The 23,727-nt window shown below is 42.5% G+C and overlaps 2 protein-coding genes across 2 annotated transcripts in view; both read left to right on the top strand.

The window, feature by feature from the left end:
* Positions 1-8,794, top strand: part of LOC311338261 (copine-5-like) — a gene marked incomplete at both ends in the record, with an annotated part of 41,568 nt that extends 32,774 nt beyond the window's left edge. Inside the window, 3 exons of the mRNA XM_084463489.1 lie at positions 5,972-6,075; positions 6,879-6,918; positions 8,714-8,794. Coding sequence (XP_084319615.1) covers positions 5,972-6,075; positions 6,879-6,918; positions 8,714-8,794 — 225 coding nt within the window. The remainder of the gene's footprint in view (positions 1-5,971; positions 6,076-6,878; positions 6,919-8,713) is intronic.
* Positions 8,738-23,727, top strand: part of LOC311339281 (copine-8-like) — a 72,429-nt gene continuing 57,439 nt past the window's right edge. The window contains exon 1 of the mRNA XM_084464660.1: positions 8,738-8,790. The gene's annotated coding sequence lies outside the window, so the exon portion shown is untranslated. The remainder of the gene's footprint in view (positions 8,791-23,727) is intronic.

Below are 23,727 nucleotides of genomic sequence, written 5' to 3'. Positions count from 1 at the left end.
GAAGTATCTAGTCGCATCATTCCTACCTCATTAACCCACAGGCCTCGTGAAGGCGGCTGGTGTCTGGTTTGTACTCCAGCTATTTGTGTCTGTGGGTGGTTTGTGTCAGCGCACGCAGAGACAGTGGCATGTGCTAGCTTCACCATGCAGGGCTATCGTAACGACCAGCAACTCCAGCCAGGAGATCTCTGATGAACTTTGCTGCTTGGTATTTTCTATCTACTCAGCGGGGAAATCACATTAGCCAGCACACCCCCACCCACGCACCCAACCACCACCCACCACCTCCACCCCGATTCACTCTGCTAACACAGCTTGGCACAGGCTCATCAACACCTCTGGGTCCCCCGTCCAGAGCCCCAGGGCCAACACGTGTCCTCTCCAGAACGTTTCCGCAAGTGTCCGTGGTATCACTCGGCTCTCATGCAGTTGTCCATTTTGGAATGTGTCCAAAATTGGGAAATCTTTTCATCATTGCTTCAATACAAGGTATAAGCTTAAAGGTTTGATGTATTATGAAGTGTAAAAAATGTAATATGGTTTACAAGTGCTGTATTCAAGAGCCACACTAATGCATTTTATATATATATATATATATATATATCACTATGTATTACTTTACCAAACATCATTTCAAGGTACAAAAACAAAAGGTCTGTCCCAGAACGTAAATTTCAAAGCAAATTTTTAACTGGGATAATCAGGCAGAAATCACCTTCACGGACAAGTTTATTTATTAAAGCTGTATTAACGTTACCTGTTTTTAAGGTTCTCATGTCATTCTAATTAAATGACTGCATGTGACATAATGTTTACTCGCTAACAATTTGCTTAGAATTAGGCGAGTCGACAACCCAAACACCTAGCCTGGAAAACCAGACCCACATCTAGAAAGCTGTAGGGTCTGGCAACGACTGATGAAAATGGCCCAACTCGAGAGGCGGCACCAAGCATGCATTTGAAAATATCCCTGCACGCAATTGGATAACACTACGACCAATCAGAAGAATACAAGGGGTGACGTATCCAGACCACATTCGCAAGCAGAAATGACTGCGCGCTCGCACAACCAAACACATCCGTCCCCACAACTGATTATTTCAAGCCACTTTTACTACACTCCCGGGCAGTATTTGCACTTCCACTCCAAGTTTAAACGCATGAGCTGTGCTGAGCCCGCTTTTATGTTTTTTTTTTCAAACAACAAATCAAGTGAACAGGTTTCTTGGGTAACATTAAGCAAGCTCACACTTGACCAAGAGTCTGGCTCAAGAGACTTGCTAAAGTGCTGATGTCTCAGAACATTCCTTAGTGAACGAGAAATGAATTTAAAAAAAGATATGTCTAACTGTGACGTAGAACTGTGTGCGTTTAGGGACACAATGGCCAATCACATTCAGGGATATAAACGGTGGCTTCACCCGTGTTAGGACCCTCTAGTCTAGGTGGTGGAGGGCCTAACATAAAGCCCACTCAAACACAGGAGGCTTGGGTTTAAAGGTTAACAAAGGGATTTATTCATAGACATCAGGGTGAGCACGGGCCAAAACAACAAACATAAGTCACCTTAAACAAAAACAGGGTAAGCCTAGCTTCCTCACTTAAAAAAAACAGGAGAAAAATGGAACACCAAATAAAAAGGCCACTCTCCCCTACCAGCACCTTAGCAAGAAATCAAAATCAAACAGAGGAAAATGGCCAACCAATGGCCACAGATGCAGCAGACAGCACAAAACCAACAGGCAGTAGAACAGTGAGTAAGACAGTTTAAACACCAATGCACACACAAGCATGTGTCGCTAAGACAAGGGACCGAAGACACATGCATCCAGCTTGCTGGTGTGTTTGGTCTTCTGGCATTCAGCCTTGAACAGGTGGCACTGATGAGCCTTTAACTGCTGGCTTGGCCCTTGTTGTCATTCCTCCACATTCCTAAAAACATAGGACAGGGAGAAGGAGAAAGAAAAAAACAAAGGGAAATCCAAAACGCCCACCAATACCTAGGAATGTAACACCCCCCCCCCCTAAGAGTAAACATATCATGTTTACATCATCCACTGAATGCCACTACCCCCGAGATAAGGCGTCAGCCAACACATTGTCACATCCTTTTTTGTACCTTATCTCAAGGTTGCAGTCTTGGACCATTAGAGCCCAGCGCATGAGGCAATGGTTATGATTGTACATGTGAGACAGGAAGACTAGCGGGTTATTGTCTGTGTAGACCACAACAGGCAACGGGCTGGATCCCACATATACCTCAAAATGCTGCAAAGCCAGTAGCATAGCAAGAGTCTCCTTCTCAATAGTAGAATAGTTAAGCTGGTGTCTAGCAAACCTTTGTGAGAAGTAGCAGACAGGATGGCAAATCACATCTGCACCATCCTGTAGCCGGACAGCGCCTGCCCCAACAGCACTTGCATCCACCTCTAGCTTAAAGGGTTTAAGAAAAACGGGAGCAGCCAGAACAGGGGCGCTACACAGAAGAGCCTTAGCACATTCAAACGCATGCTGGCATTCAGACGTCCAGACAAAAGGGTTGCATGGGCTGGTCAGATTAGTAAGAGGGGCAGCAACTGATGAGAAATTCCTAGAGAAGCTGCGATAATAGCCCACCATTCCTAGATAACGGCGCAGCTCTCTCCTAGTAGTCGGTGCCGGAAATGCAGCAATGGTTGCTATCTTTGCATCAGCAGGACACACCTTCCCCCCACCAACCTGATGACCAAGATAAAGGACAGTGTCTTTCCCAAACTCACATTTTGCCAGATTGAGTGTCAAGGAGGCATCTGATAGATGTTGGAAAACTTCTCTTAAGACAGTCATGTGGTTAGTCCAGTCCTCTGAGTACACAACGACGTCCTCCAAATATGCCTTGCAGTTTGGAACACCTCCTAATACTTTATTTACCAGCCTCTGAAAAGTAGCAGGAGCGTTACACATCCCAAAAGGCATAACCGTGTACTGGAGAAAGTTGTCTGGGGTCACGAATGCTGAAATCTCTGATGCATGTTGCCAATATGACAATATGACACTTGCCAATATCCCTTTAACATGTCCAATTTGCTGACATACTTGGCGGACCCAACGTTATCTACACAATCCTCCATGCGTGGCAAGGGGAACGAGTCAGAAACGGTAACCGCATTGACTTTACGGTAATCAGTGCAAAATCTGGCGGTGCCATCTGCTTTTGGAGCTAGAAAGAAGACAAGGAGAACTTCATGAACTATTACTAGGTTCAACCAAACCATTCTTTACCATGTATCCAACTTCCTGCCGCATCAGTTCCCTTTTATGGATATTAACCCGGTAGGCATGTTGTTTAATGGGTTTAGCGTCCTTAATATCAATATCATGCTTCAACACGGTTGTGCGAGATGGGGTAAAGTCGGGTAACCCTGAATCAAGTGCTCTACATCCCCTTGTTGCTGCTCCGGCAGATGGGACAAGAGACTCTGCAACCTTGACAACACCTCAGAGTTTGCTAATCTAGCAACACTGTTGAATTGTGTAGCGCAACTCCAAGCCATCCTCATCTCCGCCATAACCGGCCTCGGCAGAGTCAGGGACGACAGCAGATAGTGCAACTGAAGAGATGGAGGATGGCTTGGAGTGAGTCCAAAGTTCCACATTTCTGGAAACAATTGGGATGATATTAGTGCTCAACTCAACAAAATACATATAATGAGTCTAGTAGTTTTTAGATATTTTAATGCTGAATTGTTGCATATCCTACCTTTAACATTTTTTTTAATTCATTTAAAATGTGAGTGATGTTTGTACTCACATAAACAAATCTGTATTTCCTCAGTCAGCCCTCATATGTATTCAGCATGTTGAAAACAGTGGGTGATTACTTTCAGAAAAATACAGATTGCAAATGTCACCACTAATTTACCAATCAAATTGGAATAAAGAGCTGTTTGCAAATGTCACAGACAGTTCACGGTGGTCCATGTTACTGATGAATATCTGTCACATACAGACCTCTAGTTAGCACGCTACTGATGACACACAATTGTGTTATTTGGGCGGTACAATTCAACCATGAATCACAAAAATGCAGAATTAGTTGTGGAGTAAATAGCCACCCCCCTCCCCCATTGGCAAACAGATGGTTAAAATGGTAGAACACAAACCGCTGGTAGATGGAGAGTATTTACGGTACATGGAAAGTGCGACAAAATAGATTACTTAATTGGCTGCTTGAGGTGCTAAAATACGCATTTCCAACATGGCCCGGTAAAAATAAACTTGGCCCAGACATGTGTCACCTCTACCTCGCCGGCTATGCGTGACAACGAATCAGTCCTCCTCTGTACAGATTAACAAGGCGTAGGATCCCCACCCACACCCCGGGTGGATGGGCCACCTGTCATTCGGTGAAGAGCTGAGCTATTAAATCAGCCCTAATGCTGCCTAACTGACCCTGCGCCATCATTCAAAGCTACACCATCTTTAAGACCGTTTCCATTTTCTTTGTTGAAAACACTGAACAGCGCGGTATATCGCTATGTATGGATGGCATATACTGTACATGTTTGTAAGCAAGTGAGTTTTCTTCCTATGCTTCTTTTTCTGGAATAAGTGTTTAGATATAGGACGTTGAAATCCCATGTACTGATGCTTTTTCTCGCATTTCCCATGGTGTATACCCGCGTGTGTGTGTATACACTGTACACCGGCCACCAGGGAAACAGTCTTTCTGTGAAAACTCCTGTCCCTCTGCAGCAGCAGAACGCTTAACAGCCTGCATAGTATGCATATTGCATAACCCATATGCAAGGGGGGCGTTATTAATACTTAATGAATGCAATAAATCTGCAATAAAAAAAGTTTGGGGGGTGAAGACTCACTGACGCATCCGTTTGAAGCATGTGTAACAAATGTTACACATTAACTGAACTTCCCTGTGCTTGGTTTCGCCTGCGACAGTGAGCTGATTGGGAAGCTATTAGCCTAGCCGCAGCCTGCTAGCAGCCACGTAGATACTTTATTCATGGTGGTTTTCAGGTGCCTGAATTATTCAACACAAAGAGATATATGTTGGTGAAAAAATATGAAGTCGCCGCCCCTGAGGGCACGCTGCAGAAGCCGGTGAACCTGACTGGTGCTGCTTCACGCATCACTCCTTTTAAAATCCATAATGGGAGAAGTTGGGGTTGAATGGCCCAGTGTGTGATGTATTTTCCTGCAGCGAAAGGGAAGTCGTCCTGATGAGGATGTGTGTGTGTGTGTGTGTGTGTGTGTGTTATGGGAGCTCTCAGCCACTGTGGATAAAGCAGCGCGGTGGGACGCTTGCCCTGTGTTATTTTTCTTCCTACTGGTTTGGATGAGTGGGAGTGAGAATCCCCACTAATTAGAACGCTTTCATCATCACCTTTCTCCTCCTGCTAGATCCTCTGCGCCCTCCCACTGGCCTCCACGTCTTTTTCATCTCCCTTCACGCTCACACACCTCCTCCTCTGCAAACTAGCGCTCTTCTTTTGCTGTTCACTCCCTCCCTTTCCCCCCCTACCACCCCACTTCCTACTTGCTTGCTTACTTGCTCCATTACTCTCTCTCCCCTCATACTATCCCTCTAAATGTTCTGTTCCGTCCTCTCTTCCTTCTTTCTATTCTATTTTTTCTTCTTCATAGGGCTGGAAAGGGTGATATAATCCCTGTTTGGTAAATGAGAGTATAAGAGAATGGAGTATCTCGGAGGAGGTCTCTCTCTCTCTCTCTCTCTCTCTCTCTCTCTCTCTCATATCCCCAACTGTTTCACATTACACTGGTGTGTAACGACACAGTTGACATCGCCGAGTGCAACAAAGACCGAAGATCTCTTGTGTTGCCTCCCACCATGTTAATATAAAACCTTCCTGGTGTTTATTTCATTGTTTATTTCAATAGTATTTTGATCCTTTTCTGTCTGTAATCTCATTCTAGCGTTATTTCTGCCTCTGTTCCCTCTCATATTTTGTAGTTTGGCCGGACCGAGGTGATAGACAACACCCTGAACCCAGACTTTGTCCGGAAGTATATCTTGGACTACTTCTTTGAGGAGAAGCAGAATCTTCGCTTCGACTTGTGAGTGGTTTGTCTTCAGTCACCCGGTGCTCCTAATGCTGCTCAGCTGTCAGTGGTCCAGAGGCCTCTCTCCTGAAATCCACCAGGACATTTAGGATCAAGATTTGGTTTCCTGAAAAAAGATGAATAGATTAATAATTGGATCATATACAAAGAGGTTCCAAAGATTAAAATTGAGTGGGTGACATAATGTTTTTCTTTAAAAGTGATCCCAAATTGCCTGGCTGTGCTTATCCATCTGTTCACATGTGTATGCTTTAATTGTTGTCTTAAATAACACACAGTGTAGTCCTTTGGACCCACATGAGGCACAACCTCACATTGAATCAAATGATCCCAAACATATTCTGTTTCTCTATGACAGTATCTTTCCATATATACATAAATGTGTAATGTAGGCTATATTATACATATAAATAATAGTGATTTTAGAGCTCAACATAGTTCTTTCATGTGAAGGGCCGGCCCTTATGATCTTTACCTACATTGTTTTTAAGTGAGTCTGATTAATCTCTGGACTGAAAGGATCGTTTCATCACGTTTAATCTCCAACCCATATTCTCCATTTCCTTTCCTTTCATCTGCTAACATTCACATGCAAATCACAACCAGAATCATTACTCTCTGTTAAGGAAGAAAATAAGAGAGTCTTGTAGCAGAGAAATAGCCTACAGTTACCCAGGAGGGGCATATATTGGAAACAACTGTCACAAATGTTTGCACATATTCTACGCTTACTATAACAATGTTTACGGTTTTTTCCCCCCCCTTTTTTCAATAGTACAATTTTTTTTTTCTTTCAGGTATGATGTTGACTCCAAAAGTCCTGACTTGTCCAAACATGTGAGTTTTTCCGATATCAGACCACAGATAAACAGAGATTGGCCAATCCTTTACCTTTATGAAGACAGAATTTTCGTAAAGGTCCCCCATTGATGCAATTTGTGCAATATTGTCAAATTAAGAAATAGATGGTCTAAAATTGGTCAAATTCTTTTTATTAACGGTTGCTCGGTTTTTGAAGCAGTAGTTAGAGAATGCACGCTGCATGCTACGGACATGGATGGAAACATGCTAACTTTTGGTGAGGAAGCATCTAAATACAAACTAATAAGCGAGTGTCATGAGATTCTGTCTGATTATACAATGTCTTTATTTCAGTTTAACATAGTTGATCCATCTTTTTATTGTTTTTTGTTGACCCACTTCCTTATTCCCAGTATCATAATAATAGTCAACCTTCTCTAGTTTGTAGATAATGATATGCTTTTAACCAGTAGTTTCCAGGACCAAAATTAAAGCCCAATTAGTGAAGTCACTCTTTATTTTCCTATTTCACAAAGATTGGATGAAGTCAAGATGGAAGCTATAACGTCAAAAGCATTGCAAGGAGCTTTTTTTCTTTCAAGAAGATAATCTGTTACAGAGATTATTGTGTGTATTTGGATACCAAAAGTTTGCATTTTACCATTGTTTACTTTCATTTTGTGCATGTTCCCTGCTTTGGTTTTTAATGTGGCTTTTAGTGTAAAGCATGTTGCCTTGTACCATTAAATTGCTCATTTGCACAGCATTAGCAGTTCTAGGTATTGTACAGTGTTGTGTTCCTTGTATATGATGTATTCTGCTGTTGTTATTGATGTTGTCGCTTCCTGCCCAACTCTTCCGGAAGCCCTCGGAACTCGACGTACGTTCCAGCATTTTCTCTCACTTTTCATCTAGTGCAGGGTGGATGTCTCTTTCCCCAGAATTACCATCCCTCTACCTTGAATGTGTCAACCCCAAAAATTCAGATTGCATCACTCAGTACACATAGAATCCATGTTGACCTAGCCTGTTTGGTGATCACAGAGGCATCTCCCCTAATGTTTAACTGATGTCAGATAACTTGTTGCCAATAAGCCCCGCTGCCAGCACTGATGGCTTGGATTGGCGTATTAACTTTAGAGAGATAGTGTTAAGGAGGCCAGAGAGAATCCTGTTTGAAAAAAAACAACTTAATAGCTCAATTAAAACCATTAATAGTAACTAAGTTCCGGAAGGAAATCTGTTGGCAACCTTGCAATGGAGCCCAGTGAAGTTTGTCCAAACATTTGACCATGACAAAGATGGAGGATTCTTTGATTCAAGGAGTAGTTCTTGATTGCAAAGGATTCGGCTGTCTGCTTTAAAATAAAGTGACACTCAATTATTTAATGGCTACAGACTGTCAAGGCTCTTTTTTAGTTTTCCTCAAGCAATACTACAAATGGGCCCATAAAAAAATGCCCAGAAATTGCCACATCCTACCCGAGGCACACACTGGAAATATGCCCACTCTCTCTCTTGAAGCTCCGAACATGAACCTTGATTGTGTAGCGTACATGGTCATCGCTTGGTTATAGTAAGGTAATGAGCCTGGGGAAAGAGATGAGACCTAAGACCTTGTTCAATTAGCCATCAGAAGTATTATTACAGTCTCCCTTCATCTGTGGGTCCCCCAGAGTCCTTTAAACTCTTATGATTCCTGTCACATCAGTTCTTCTGTTGCAGAATCCAAGCATTTGATTTCCCTGTGCTGTACCTGTGCTTACTGTGTGTCTTCTTTGTCTCTCTCTCCCTCTATTTATGCCTGGCTCACTTTATTTCCATCTTTCAGGATTTTTTAGGTCAGGCATTCTGCACTCTAGGAGAGATTGTTGGATCGCCAGCTAGCCGACTGGAGAAGTCTTTGGGGTGAGTTTAATACAATTTATGATGCATTTTCAATGAGCCTGTAAGGCCTATCAAGATGTGTATATGAGCTTTTGGTTGGGTAACGAACATTTAATAAATTTCAGTCTAGAGTAGTGCTTTATTTTTTCAGAAGTTCAATTTCAACAACACAGGAGTTAGAACATAATTAAGATGGAAGAATCACTTTGTGTAAAAGCTTAAAACAATGTTGGCCCAATTAATTCAAGAACGCACAATGTCAGATGCAAAGTTTAGTTTTAGTTTATTTATTTAGCACACATTAACATTAAATGGTGCAAGGAGGGAACGAAGCCCAATGGGCTTGTACAGAGCTCCACCCCTTTAAGAGCTCCCCCCAAAGTAGATAGATAAATAGTTTGTACCACAAGCAGCCGTCGGAGGAATGAATCAAGAACCAATTTATAGGAAAATAACTAATGAATGATGGAGATAACGTCAAAGCAGTTCCAGACCTCACACATTACCCTGGGAGAAAATTATGCAATTGAATCTTTGTTTATTTCTCTCTCAAACAGAGCTAATCGGCCAGTAACAACAAACAGGGATAAACACACTCAGATCGATATAGCAATTCTCCCGTTATTGAAGAGAATGTCATGATAGATATATATATATATATACTTATGTTTTCTAGTTTTTAGGGTATTTTGTATCCATCTAGTCCAAACGAATGAATGAACAAATGAATTAAACCCCTCCCAACTCTAAAAAGAGTGAATAGATACACCTTTGAACTCACTCAAAAAAACTCCAAATCAACGGCCCAGTGCGTGATATGCTGTGACGGTGCGGGGGCATGACCCACTTTAGCGATGTACCGGGGGGGGGGGGGGGGGGGGGGATGAGTCAACTGCTGTTGACTTGAGTGAGTGGGGGGATGGGGGGGATTCAATATAAGGGAGATTCAGAAATACAAGCACATCTCAACATGAAAAATGTGTGACAAAGAAAGGATAGATCAGAAGGAAGACGCCAGTGAGCGAGAGATAATCCTAAATCACAAAATAAAGAGGCAAAACTGGAGGCAAATGATCCGAGTCACTGCTCTTCTCTTCTCGTGCGAGGTGCTGCATGAGGAAGCATTAGACAATAATGGAGCATCAGGTAATCTGCCATGGTCCATCTTTTTCTGCCTGAAAGCAGGTGATGCCATCTTTAAGTTGTATCGGGAGAAGATTTAGGTGTACAGGCCTCTTCAAAAAATGTTAAGATGACTTGAAAGGGGAAAATGCTTCAAAAAGCATAGAGGTATGAGACAGGATATGTCACTACCCGCCATAAATCAAATGAGCTGGGAAATTTCCTGATTAAGCTCCAAGCCTTTCATTATTGGAACAGAGCCATAAACATTATACTACTGTTACAGTTTGTTGCCCATAAGAGCCTATGCCCATGTGGGCCAGCATATGGTAGAATGTTCTAGATTAACTCTTGTTCATTTGTTTTTTCAAAACCTAAAGTCTAATAGAGTCTCCTCTACCTAATTCATTCTTTAATAGCGACTTGTCGTCTAAAATGAGTGCCGACTTAATTATGAGGCTTTCATTGTGTTGTTCTTGATCTGTAAACAAGAAAGGGGAGAAAGGAAGACAACAACACACACACAGGCCTAGCGTGACACAAGGCTTTTGTTTCATCTCAACATCAAACACACATGGTTGTCTTTTGAATGCTGGCGGTTCCTTACACTCACATGTTTTATTCAGAGGTTGATTCTGAGTCCATGCAACCTATTTGAGTCTCATGCTCCCATTTCATTGGTTGATGTGCAGGAAGGGTGGGTATTTAGGTTAGGAAAGTATGTTGGAGTGTAAAAAGTGTGGAGGATGTGTGTGTGTGTGTGTGTGTGAGAGAGAGAGGCTGTCTGTTTGTTTGTACACACACGCACACACACACACACACACACACACACCTCCATCACTCTTTTATGGTCACAATAACCACAGATCCCATTAACTGCCTCACCTGGTAGAGTGTGTGTGCGTGCGTGCGTGCGTGCGTGCGTGCGTGCGTGCGTGCGTGCGTGTGCATGCATGCGTGTGTGTGGTAGAACATACTCATACACTGTCTGTACCATATCAGCATGCAGGAACCAATTTGCCACACATCCACAGAATATAATGTATGCAAAGGAACGCTTTGCATACATTTCCACCCACACTAAAAATAATGCAAGACAGCACGGGGCGAACTGGGAGAGCGTTAGCAGGGTGCTGAGAGGACGGGAGGACATGGACTGAATGAATGATCACAGCCTTGTTTTTCCTCTTCATTTGAACCTCAGTACATTTATTTGTGAACCATCTCATGCGTGGCCGTATCTGTTTGTGTTTCTAATTACTCGTAATTAGACGTGATTTTTTTGGACTTTTTTTTTTCTTGTTTTAAATTTTGCAATTCATCATGCAATTTTCTGCTTGCGCTGCCAACCGGAAAACTTTTAATATTACAGATAGATTAATGTGTTAAAGCATATGATCCTCAAGTCACCCTATTTAGTGTACCGTTTAATGTTCTTCGGGTTAGGGCTGTAGTCATCTTGGATCCAGCCGTCCTACAATGGTACAGCAGGACGTCTGGGGGTAGACTTAGGGCTGTAGTAGTCTTGATCCAGAAGGACGTCTGGGGGTAGACTTAGGGCTGTAGTAGTCTTGATCCAGAAGGACGTCTGGGGGTAGACTTAGGGCTGTAGTAGTCTTGATCCAGAAGGACGTCTGGGGGTAGACTTAGGGCTGTAGTAGTCTTGATCCAGAAGGACGTCTGGGGGTAGACTTAGGGCTGTAGTAGTCTTGATCCAGAAGGACGTCTGGGGGTAGACTTAGGGCTGTAGTAGTCTTGATCCAGAAGGACGTCTGGGAGTAGACGGCCAGAGCCTGGGCCGAGTTAGGTCTTGTTTGAGTGAAAGGAGATATTCTTCCAAAGTGTAGCTCATTTGCCCGAGTGGATGTAGGCAGTGGCGATTTCTCTAAGACTGCAAGGGAAGCTCAGCTTCCCCTAAAATTAAAAAAATGAAATGGTCAAATATATACTGTTGTGTTAACATTTCATTGACTAAAAATGCGTTAGAACACGTCCATCTCGAAGACGAGTTCGTTCAGAATCAGCTGCTTATCGCAGGTCGACTGACTCGATTTCCTTCTCATACACTCCCGTAGCATTACAGTGCATTTGCCTGTTGAAGCTCAGCGTCCATCCACTTCAATGGGGCTGCATAGAACAGCTTTTTTTAGTGCGTCGAAAGTTGACGGTCATTGGATAATGCTGCGATTATGTCCCTCCCACGGACGCTCAGCGTCTCTGGGGGTGAATGGAGGAGTGGGCTGGCCTGGACGCTGGGCTTCTGCGTGATGATTGGAGGGTCTGCGAAAGACTGAGTTGCCATTTGATTGACAGCGATTTTGAACTATAAAAAGTCGCTGGAGCTCTCTTCATTCCTCAGTCCCATTGCGGATTTTGCAAGCAGGTCGAAAGACAAATTGCAACCTATTTCTTTATATTTGCTTGGCGAAATTTCTAGACAATTTTCATTGTATATTTCATACACTTATTCACACAATTCCTTGCTTCAGTTTAACATAATTCCCACTTTTCCTTGTTCAAGTTTAATATCGTTTTGGTAGTTGGCCATCACTTTGATTCAGGGAGCCTGAGGTCTGAACTTCAAGTCCTGTATTCAGATCAGGACTTGCAGGGTGACAGGGGAAAGCTGTGTGATTTCTTGGTGTTCCTTAAAGACACAGAGTTGGACAGTGCAATGCCTCAGCTTTACAAACTGTTCTCATTCGTGGCAACAATTGGAGCTACATCTGCAGGTGTAGAAAGGAGCTCCTCCTGTTTAAAGCAGCTCAAGTCCTACAGCTAACACAATGGACCAAGGCCATTTAAGCAGCCTAGCTCTGCTGGCCATTGAGAGGACACTGGTCAAGTCACTGGAAAAGACAGCTAGTTGGTATGACAGAGCATTTCTTGAAAAGGAACAGAGAGCATAATTTACATATACACAAATTGACAATTGGTATATGATGTAGGCCGAGCAGCCGCCACTGGATAGGCTCCCCAGTAAGCAGCATTTAATAGTATTATACAGTCTTGTGCATGAACAAGTTCAAAAGAACGCGTTCATTGAACACGTTCATTTTTCTGTGAACTTTGAACTGAACGCAACCCATTTTCAAACAAAGAACGTGAACTCGTTCAGATTATGTGACGTGGGCACCACTGCTGAGGTCCAATTGTGGAGCGCACTGCGCTCTGCGGGGCGCTCCGACTGCGGAGCTAAGATCTGAGTCTTAGCCCCGGCTTGATGATTCAGATCTTAGATTATGGGAGGTGATCCACAAAAGCCTATATGGTCGGAACAAGGGGATGTCGGAGCAGAGGGTTTATTCTTTTCGAAATAAAGGAAAAATGGAGCGTCTGAGAAATGGGCAGTTCTCCGCAAGGCAACATCAAAATAATATATAATATACCGGTGTGCGAAATACCCGTCAATATGCACAATAGGCCTAACGATATACATTTTCTCAATAAGCAGTAGGCCTATCTAACATTACAATGTCATGGATGCAAGCCAAGACAATAAGTCTATAGCCTACATGACAACACACACACACACACACACACACACTTAACAATTTTTGATAATCCAATATGCTATAGTATTCATAAAGCAACACTGACAGAGAGGAGGCTGCATTGGCTAAAGTTGTTTGGATGCACGTTTTATAACAAGGAGAGGCAAAGTTGTGCCTTACAATGCAAACACGACAATAATTGCCACCAATCTGGCGCACTTAGAAGAGCAATCAACTGAATAAATGCCAGGTATATAGCCCATCAGAGACTGGCACGCAATCAGTGCACTTGCAAATGAGAGCCTGCAGTAGGCTATGACCGATCATGGTGTGACATTATTTAACCATCCATCTACAGCAAATACGATCAGACAGAGATACATCATTGAACACATACACAAAGTACATTCGTCCAACCACAGCAGATGCTGACAGACACGTGTACACAATCACTCCAACTTCTCCAACTCCAAGGCTGCCAACCACAAGGCCTACATAACCATGCAGTATGCCGAAGCTGGAAAGGACACGCGCACAGTCGCATCTTATGCACAACAATCAGTTCTATCATCACAATTCAGTCACTGCAAAAAAAATAGCCTCTTACCTTACCTTACCTTACCAAAATGTTTGAGTGATACACTCTGGTTTAGCTTTCGCTTGCTATCCGTTTTTTAGTATCACTTCTCAACATTACGTCTTTCTTCTGTTTGGCGCACAGGACTGGCTGGCCCCCCCGGACCCCCCCGTATTTCGCCCACTGGATATAAGTCTTACTACCGGTATATCGCCCAGCCCTAGCATGCACAACACTATATGGAAATATCAACAAATTGGCAACCCCTGCGCAACAACCCTGCGCCCCTAACCCTTCATTTTAATTTCTCACTTAAAAAAAATGACAGAGTGGCCGAGTTTGTGTTACATGTACCTGCCAATGATGTGCTTACTGATCCACGCCTCGAACAACATGATTAGTCGAAATGGAAAGAAAATGAAACACCCCCGTCCACCCGATTTGAGCTTTTTCTGCTATCAGATTCATCAGATCTGTGAGAAGAGGGCTGTAGTTATTCATCCAAGGGTAAAACATCAGGTTAGTGTACATGAAGTGTTGCGATGTGCTCCAACTCTCAGAGCCAGTGGTACAATAAGACTAAAGCTTTGGCCTCATTTGCATCCTTGAAACAGATTTTCTATTTTTGCTGCTGATGCTAATCAGTCTAAGCCTGACAATCATACGCTTAAGGGTGCTGTAGTTACGATGGAAGTGCTTTAATTCTTGTTAAATTTTCTTGGTGAGTATTTTGCTCCCTGAGAAGGTTAGAGTTGACTATGCCTGCCTAGTGCATAGTAACTTAACTCAAAACACTTAAAACTCAATTTGAAATGATAGTTCCAAGATACCTGCATTCCAACTTAATTAAAGAATATTGTTTCCCTGTGTTTTATATCAGATACCTGTATTACATAAGCAGCAATCGGACGGCCTCGCCCCCACAAACAAACACACTCACACATACACATACACACAGACATTAACCCAGAGAAACCTCTCCAACCCGTCTGTTCAGATTGGACGAATGTAATGTGCCAACAAGCAGCAACACTTTGAGCTGCAGGAATGATTTTCCTCGTAATATAACTCATAATCCTCATTGTGTACACTCTTTTACTTTTAATATTATGTCAGGAGGCATCATTTGTTGTTGCTGTTTAAAAGGCAGTGCGAATCCTCAGGCCAACGGACAATGCTCCGGTAACAGAGTGGAGACGTTTTATGTGTGAATATCAAGTGGTGCATCGCGTCCAACAGATTGCTCCGGAAATTGAATTTTTGAGGCCAGATGCCTGCATGCCCGCACCAAGGTGGTCGATGAGTACCAATCTATTAAGAAGAAGCGGGTAGAATGTGAGTGGTAGAGTGAGGCTGGCCCGGTGAATACGTACTAGACGAGCTAGCGGAGGAGAATGGTGTCTCGATGAAAGGAGACGAGAGAGAAAGGAGGACGGTTTGGTGGTAACAGATGAAGACGAGTGTGTTTAAGCAAGCATGGCCTTTCGCATTCGCTGTGTTTCATCGCATGTCAGCGTAAATTATGGGAGCGCCGTGGCGACATGGACGATGGATTGTGAATGTGAAAGGAGACGTGCGTGTGTGTGTGTGTGTGTGTGTGTGTTCCTGCCTGTGTGCGGGAACACACACACATTGAGGCACAGATTCCGACCGGGTGGAAATCACGGAAATGGATGGAAAGAACGTTGAGTCCCTAGATTGTGACTTGGGAGAAATATAATGTGTTAGATAGGTCCGATATTTCTATCAGATCAGCACTATATGAGCATCTTCAACAATCTCCCTTGCCGAAATACCGTATAAGAAATGCCATCACCACTGGGAACCCGTAACCATGCCGACCTAAACCTCCTCCTGACTGAATGTTTCAACTTGAGTCACTACTTCAAACAGAATAATACTTGTAGTGGATTGATTTTGTTTGGTAGAATCTATACTCCTCAAAAAAGTCTTCAAGTATCGTACTTTTGTTAATTCCATTTTTTTAATCAAAAGCATTGGACTAACTTCTCACATCAACATATTTTCCAGCTCTACTATGTGTATTTTAACAGGGCCACTTCTCACCACTAGTTCATAGGAAGCTTCTCATCCTCTAGTCTAAAGGAGGGTTTTTTTAAATGAGGTAAATCTTTTTTCCTCATTCAACAGGTAAATTACAAAATGTAAAAAAAAAAATATATATATGGATATATTCAGCATAGATTGGGTAATAAAAACTGGCAACAGATCTGCAATTATTAAACACACATTTCCATCCCATTTCTTCTGTTTTTTTTGATGGGGAAGATGGGGAAGGATATGGATTGTGTATTTGTCTCTCTCCCTGGGATGGTTTTATATTCCCTTCAACTGTGTCTCTCTCAGATTGATCCTTTTGTTTACACATCAGTCATTGACTATCTCCTCACATTACGCTGCTTCTCACTTCTGTCCACATACAGCTGCCTGCCGCTATTGTTTCATCAGCGTTCCCACGGGCCCTGTCTCTCACTGCACTGCTTTCAAACCATGCTATGTATGTGTCTGTTTCTGCCTACTGCATGTATTTCCATCGATCCTTCTGTGCCATCGCTGTTCGAGTTTACCTCTCTAGCTTTCCCTCCCTCACTCTCTCACCTCTTTCTCCACCTCTCTGTCTCCATGTCGCTTTGTCTCATCTCTTGCACTCTCTATTTCTCTTTCTATTTCTATTTTCTCTTTCTCTTCGCCTTTCTATCTCTCTATCTGTCTCCCTCACTCAGAAACACACAGACATGCAGACACACACACACACACACACACATGCCCATACACACACACACACACACACACACACACACACACACACGCCCATACACACACACACACACACACACACACACACACCCACGCCCACACACACACACACACACACACACACACACACACACGCCCATACACACACACACACACACACACACAAATTCCTTCTTTTGTGATGGCCACATTTTGAAAGCTACAATAAGACCGTTGCCCAGCTCTACTACGGCTTGTCAGTGTCATAATGAAATGTGTGTGGAAGCGCCACAAATGTGAGTTGCTTAGCAAGAAAAGCTAATAATCTGCAGATGCATTTTCAAAAGGCATTTCCCCTTGTAATTTTTCTGCCAAAGAAAAGGATTTAAAAAATCTTGTTTTTGACAGATACTGTTACAAAATTGAAACTCATCACTGTGATGAGAAAAACATTCTAGCCCATAAATAGCGAAAACAAAAATATATACTGTACCTTTCTTTGAAAAACTGGATGCACAAATGCCGACTTTAAGGTGTTACCGGATACGATCAGGTTTACTGTCTTAAGGTCAGGGTAAGGTAGGTCTAATCACCTACAAGTTCTCAAGGGAAGCCTTCCTTTTCATCCATGGTTCAGGGTAGTGTCGACTTATGACTCATAATAAACTCACAGTATGTTGTAATGGTGAACGCTTAGTCAAGTTCAACTACCATCCTTGAGGGCCGCGCAGCCCAAAGAAGAGAAATAGCAAAGAGCTTCACGAGGACGTCTGGATTTCTGTCTGGCCCCTCCCTTTAGACACAGGATTATTGATTTGACAGTGGTATGGCTGGACAGAGCTGATCCAACTCCTGGTTTCCAGCCAAGAGGTGTCAAAAGAGCTGCTAGACAACCGCACCAGAGCTGCCAAATAGCTAGAGAACCATCAGCTCATTCTGAATCTCCCATTTATAATAAGGTATGAATTAGTATACATTTAGATTTGAATGACAATGGATTCTGAGTGTGTGTGCTTAGTGCCCCTTTTTCTGGATGTAGGCTTGGTGGGCCTCACATGAGCTTTATGGCTCTTTATCAGTACATAATCAATAACTGCCTGTGAAACAACGGATGATAAACTTTTTTTTAAATAGCAGAACGACGAAGAGTTCAAAGAAATGAGAGGGAACAAAAACTGAAAATGAAAGAACAAACAAATTAAAACATAGCGAACGAAAGAAAGAAAGAATTAAGTATGGAAGAGGATTAGGGCCGCATATAAGAAAAAAAAATTTGTTCTGACTTTATTCTCAGAATTCGAGAAAAAAGTCAGAATTCTGAGATTAAAGTCAGAATTCGCAGAATAAAGTCAGAACTCAATTTTCAACTATTTTTTTCTTATGTGTGGCCCTAATCCTCTTCCGTAATAAAGGAATAGAAACCTAGGGAAATAACTTATCCCAAACTGTGGCAAGATTCTGCTTTAAAGTCACGTCCACATGGAGCAGATTTTTTTGTGAAAACGCATAAACGTCTTGTGCGTTTGGGCCGATCGTCCAGATGATTCCACTTTTCTGAAACCACCTCAGAGGGTGAATACAATAAAAACTGACCTATGCTGTTTCGTGTTAGGATTCGTGTGGACGCCTGAAACGCAAACGATGACGTCATTGCCCCCCCACCAGCTGGGCGACATTAGAGTTGCATTGAAATAATTTTTTTTTATTCTTAGATTTTTTTTTATTTTTGTAGCTTTAAATACAGCCCCTTGGAAAATTTAATTTCTAACTGTAAATTAAAAAGTATTTCTGCTCAATCTAAAAGGTTTAACAACTGCATTCTCCTCCTCGACTGTATGTTTGTATACAGCGCGCAGGCTTGATGCGCGCAGGCTTGATGCGCTCCACTTTTTTTTGAGGAGAACCAGCTCCACACAGTGGCCTTGAATATGTACTGCAGCGTTTCTACTGCTCGATGCTTTTTCGCAATGAGTTCGTCTTTACGGAGATATTCCTGAAACGCATCAAAGGAAAACGGAGGGAAAAAGATAGTTTTCGCCCGTGTGGACGGGGACTTAATGTTGTCATTATTTTGACATGATCAGAAGGGATGGCAGTGGAACCCATGGCAGTCAGTATTTCAGGAGCTCTCTGTTCTATGTGAAGTTAAACTGAGGCTGAACAGGAAGGCCTGGCCCTTTCGGAGCACTGGCCCTCTCCAACCATCTCTGAATGGCTGAAGCATGTTATGTTTCAGCACTACTAAACAGCCATCAGAAATGAACCTGATATTTTAGTGGGAGATCTGCAAGGTAGATGATGTGAAGTAGAAATAGGCTGACATGTTATTCAATGAAATCAGGGCTGGGCAATTATTCAATAATACCGTTTATCATCTTTGAATGGTTTTGTATCGTCATGAAATGAAGATCTTGACTTAGAGTGATACTCTGTTTTAGAGTCTTAATGAATTATGATGAACATATATGCCCTTAAAATGATCATATCGGAGGTGTGAAAATATCAGTGAGACAGGAATACTAGTTTTAGTCTGATCCCATACATTATATCTCCATATTCTTCAATGTAATTAATGTCAGTTGGACATTTTAGTACTTCGAATTCATAAGCATATTGTGATATTTATCGATATTGTGCAAAATGTCCCATACTAATTGTGATAATACATTTATCCACATAGCCCAGTCCCTGAAATCATCCAATAAACATATCTCAAGGTATTTCATGTTTGTTCAACATTATTCTAATTACAAACATCAATTACTGTTGACATTGATGTAGTGTCTAAAATAATATCCATAGTCATCTTTGACAACCAAAGAATCTAATAAAAAGTGTCTTTGAATGTTGAGAAGTCAGAAGTATACACAGGTTATGATGATTGCCAGTGGAACATTCGTATCAACAACGTAGGGGGCATTTGAGGAGTTATGGGAATGATGTATAAAAGTAAAAGCATGAATGTTTAATCATTGATGACATGTGCAAAGTGGAACTGAAAGGTGGTGGAAATTAAGAGGTTTCTAGAAATCTGCAAATATGTCTGTGAACATGTTGGTGGGGCAGCTTGATAAAACAACAACAACACGTAAGCGTTTTGGTTCTAGGGCCAGCAGTGAGGACGGTAAATAAACAATCAAAGCCTTTTTATACACTTTATAATGCACATTTCTTCTAGCATCTTCTAGCTTCTAGCTGGTAATTGTGACACAACCTTTTTCAACAGCGTTTAGAATGGGCATATATCCTGTAAACGTACACTTACATATGCTAATCCCCTGCTTACATTTCCACATGGTTTTTATTTACTGTTGATCCCCAAGTCATTTGAGTTATCATGACTAATTTCTGTGAAAGTTTGACAGTTACTTATTTTCATTTTGTGTTATTTCTTCCATGACAAATTGGATTTGTCAATCTCTTCTTAGTTTGAATTTAAATGCATGCTATTGGAGATCTAGTAGGACACGTTGTTTTCCAGAGAACAGAGTAAATCTTCAATGACCTATTTTTCACACTTTCATAATTTCAACTTCCTTTATCCCCCATCACTACTGGAGACGAGCCAATAGACAGTAGGAACCGTTGCTGTGAATTCTCTCCCTCCAAGCTGGTTGCTTGTTCTTCCCTTCAAGTCCATTAAATGAATGGCGTCTCGGGTATAATAAAGTCCAACGAGGGTTGGAAGAGACGGAAGCTTTGTTGGCTTTGTGTGCAGTGGATGACGGAGAAGGTGGGGGTCTCTAGGTAGGATTCTGCATCTGTTCAGTCTTTACGATGCTATTATCCTGTCTCTTTCCCCCATTGGCAGAGTAAGGAAAGACAGTAATTGTATTGTGAGAAACCCTGTATTCACCACAGCAAGCTTATGCTGTTAAGGGGTTAAATCGGAGCACAGATTTCAAAGTATTAGTTCCCTTGATTTATTTTTATTGACAGAAATATTCCCAACCCACGTTTTTAAAATCATTTTGACGTGATCCATGGTAATTTTAGGTGATGCATGCTTTAATATCTAAACCAAAGTGTCCAGTTGATGTGGATGCTCCAGGAGCTGAATAAAGCTGTCTCAAGTAACACATAAAGGGTGGAAAAAAAGAAATTACCATCTACTTTAGACCCCCTACCTCTCAGTGAAGGGTTGTGTGTTGGACAGTAATTAAGACGAATAGACGGCCGGGTTTGAAGCGCTGCAGGGAAATGGATGTTCGGTGCCCTCTGAATTGTAATGTTACTTTTTTAATTAGCCATGCCTTGTTTTGATTGATTGCTTTAATTAATACATTGTTTGAAATTAGAGAAAAAAAGAAAAGATTTATATTGGACCTGCAAATCCTGATGTTGTTTGACTCCCAGCCAGACGGTGGTGGATCTGAAGCCCAATGTCCACGGTTTCAACTTCAGACATCCCAAACAAGAAGGCTAACCACTACCTAACAAACTCCGTGTATGTCCCTTTGGATGAAAGCATCTGCTAAATGAAAGTGAATTATTATTCATTACATCTTAATGATGAAAGGTCCCTAATATCCAATATTCAATCATCATCATTATTTACCACCTCTGTGTTTATCTAGTGGCTTTCCGTGGTCCCTCACACCATTAGGCTCTCTTTATTCCCAGCATAGAGGCCTTGGTCAGAGAAACTCTGTCTGCCTCTGTTTTAATGTCCAGTAAACAATTTGAAGTTCCTCTAATGCGATTATTCTGGTCTTATTAGAATTCATGTTGGGCACGAATCCGAGATGGTTTTAAGATGAATTATGTTTATGCAGAAATTACAAAATTGCCAGAGCAGTAGTGGCCAATCTCAGTGGAAAGCTACTGTCCAACATTATGAAATTACATATATTCTTTATGATCTGGAAACACATATTTTCCTTGTCAGAGACTCTTTGTTTCTCTCTCTCTCTCTCTGAATGGGAGTGTGTGTGTGCATATGTGTGTGTGTCTGTCTGTGCATTCTGATGTGTGTGTGTGTGTGTGTGTGTGTGTGTGTGTGTACACACACACATGTGTACCGGTGTGTGTGTGTGTGTGTGTGTGTGTGTGTGTGTGTGTGTGAGAACAGTCCCAACTCCTCAGTTCAGCCAGTTGTCCTTTAGGGGTTCTTCCATGTGTCAGCCTCACATGGTCACAGCATGGCTTCTCTTCTCTCTGGATCAGACTCTCAATCACCATGACCGGAGGGGAGGCTCCCCCAGAGTGGAATACATTAGGACACTTCTGTATCAAATCAAACACATGCCTATATCAAACACAAGCCTTTGGGCTTTACCCGTTTGTGGTTTCATTACAAGGACTTGCTGGGGTAGATGAGTTACAACTTTAAATTCATCATTCAACTTTTAATAAATATGAAGGCATCCTTCAGACACATTGCACATTGTTTGGGAACATGGTGTTCTTCCCTTGAGAATTGGCCTCATATGAACCCCGGATCATCTCCGGAGAATAGGGAACAGAGATGATCTGGAGACGCACTTTCACACATGCAACCCACAGCCACAGTTAGGCAGCGTCACACGTGTCCACACACATCAGAGACACTCGGTGAGGGGTCACGCAGGGCGCAGGGGTCACGCAGGGCGCAGGGGTCACGTAGGGCGACTGCTAGCGCGTGTAGGAGGCAGGAGCTGAAGCAGAGTACGCAGCAGTAGTCCCAGTGTTTTGTTTACGACACATCGAAGGGGGAAGCTTTCAACTCCGTAATACTGACTCTTTTTGCGGTTTAACAATACTGCATTTATTTAGACGTATCCGCAATATCAACGGAAGAGTGGAAATCAGGAAGAAGTTGGAACGCAAAATACAGGTGAGAAGAGAAGAGTAGGGAACAGCTGGAGTTGGATGATAGACACATCGTTAATGCACCACGCCCACTCGCTCATTCGAAATGATTCGGCCCTCATATCCTCCAGACCTTACACTAGGGGTGGTGAAAAAAGGAGGGGCAGATTCAGACATTCGGGTTCACACATACAGCCCCTCCAGGTAGAATCCGGAGTATGTCCGGCTTACAGTCCATGTGTGAAAGTGCTATTAGATAACAAAATATGTAATATTGTCGTGTATTTATTGGGACTGTAATCTACTGGGAGCATAAGTTCTGTGTTGACCACAGTTGACCACACACAACTCTTGAATGAACACTTTATTGATTAGCTATTATAGGACAGCATAAATAACGGTTAGTGGCGTGCTCTTGAGCAGTGACCAGTGAGACTGATACACGCCTTGGGCCGTAATCCGTCAGCGGCCGGTCGGAACACACGATTCCTATAAGCCACGATTTCTAAATACAGCTTTTACCGAGCAATGGCTCTCCCGGCGGTGAGCTAGGGGTCCGATCCCAGTAAGGATCTCAACTGATTTGGGTTCCTCTTTTAGCTTGCTGGCAGCACACGGTGACCTGCTGAACAGCGTCTTACTTACTGGTTCTCTTGTGGTCTACAAGTACCCTGATGGATGGTAGAAGGGTTAACAGCGTGGCCAGAGCGAGGCTTCCCATCGTAGAAAGGCTGCATTATGTCCAAGGTCAGCTCCTTTCTGCCTAAGGGTAAACACTAAAGTCCATTTATGAGGGGGATTTAGTGCATCTCTCTGGCAGGAGAATTCACGTGCTGTTTGGCTGTTCGAAACACTTTCAGGCAGCCTTGATGTTTCCACAACTTTGAACTCTGTATCTTGGGATTTGCTGATCATTAGCGAATTTTCCTCTCCTTCCAAGTATAATTAAATGAGTCCCTTAATCCATTGTGCCTTTTCTCTTGAGTTCTCTTCATGTTGCGTAGCGTCCGACACTCGATCGCCGATCAGTGATCAAAGAGTTGTCTCGTCTACTGTATGTCCTGGGGAACAGTAATGTTGGACTGTGACAAGCAGAATATTTAACAAGATAATATTACTGTGATCATCCCCCGCAAAAATCCTAGCAGGTGTAGTCGCATTTCAAAGTGAGATGGCTTCCCTAATGGAAAAGGGTGCTGGTTGTATTTTCAATCCCAG

Source organism: Micromesistius poutassou (genome assembly GCF_964030765.1).
Source record: "Micromesistius poutassou genome assembly, chromosome: 2".
NCBI lineage: Eukaryota > Metazoa > Chordata > Actinopteri > Gadiformes > Gadidae > Micromesistius > Micromesistius poutassou.
Note: the sequence above shows the minus strand (reverse complement) of the source record. Positions and strands in the feature narration are given on the sequence as shown.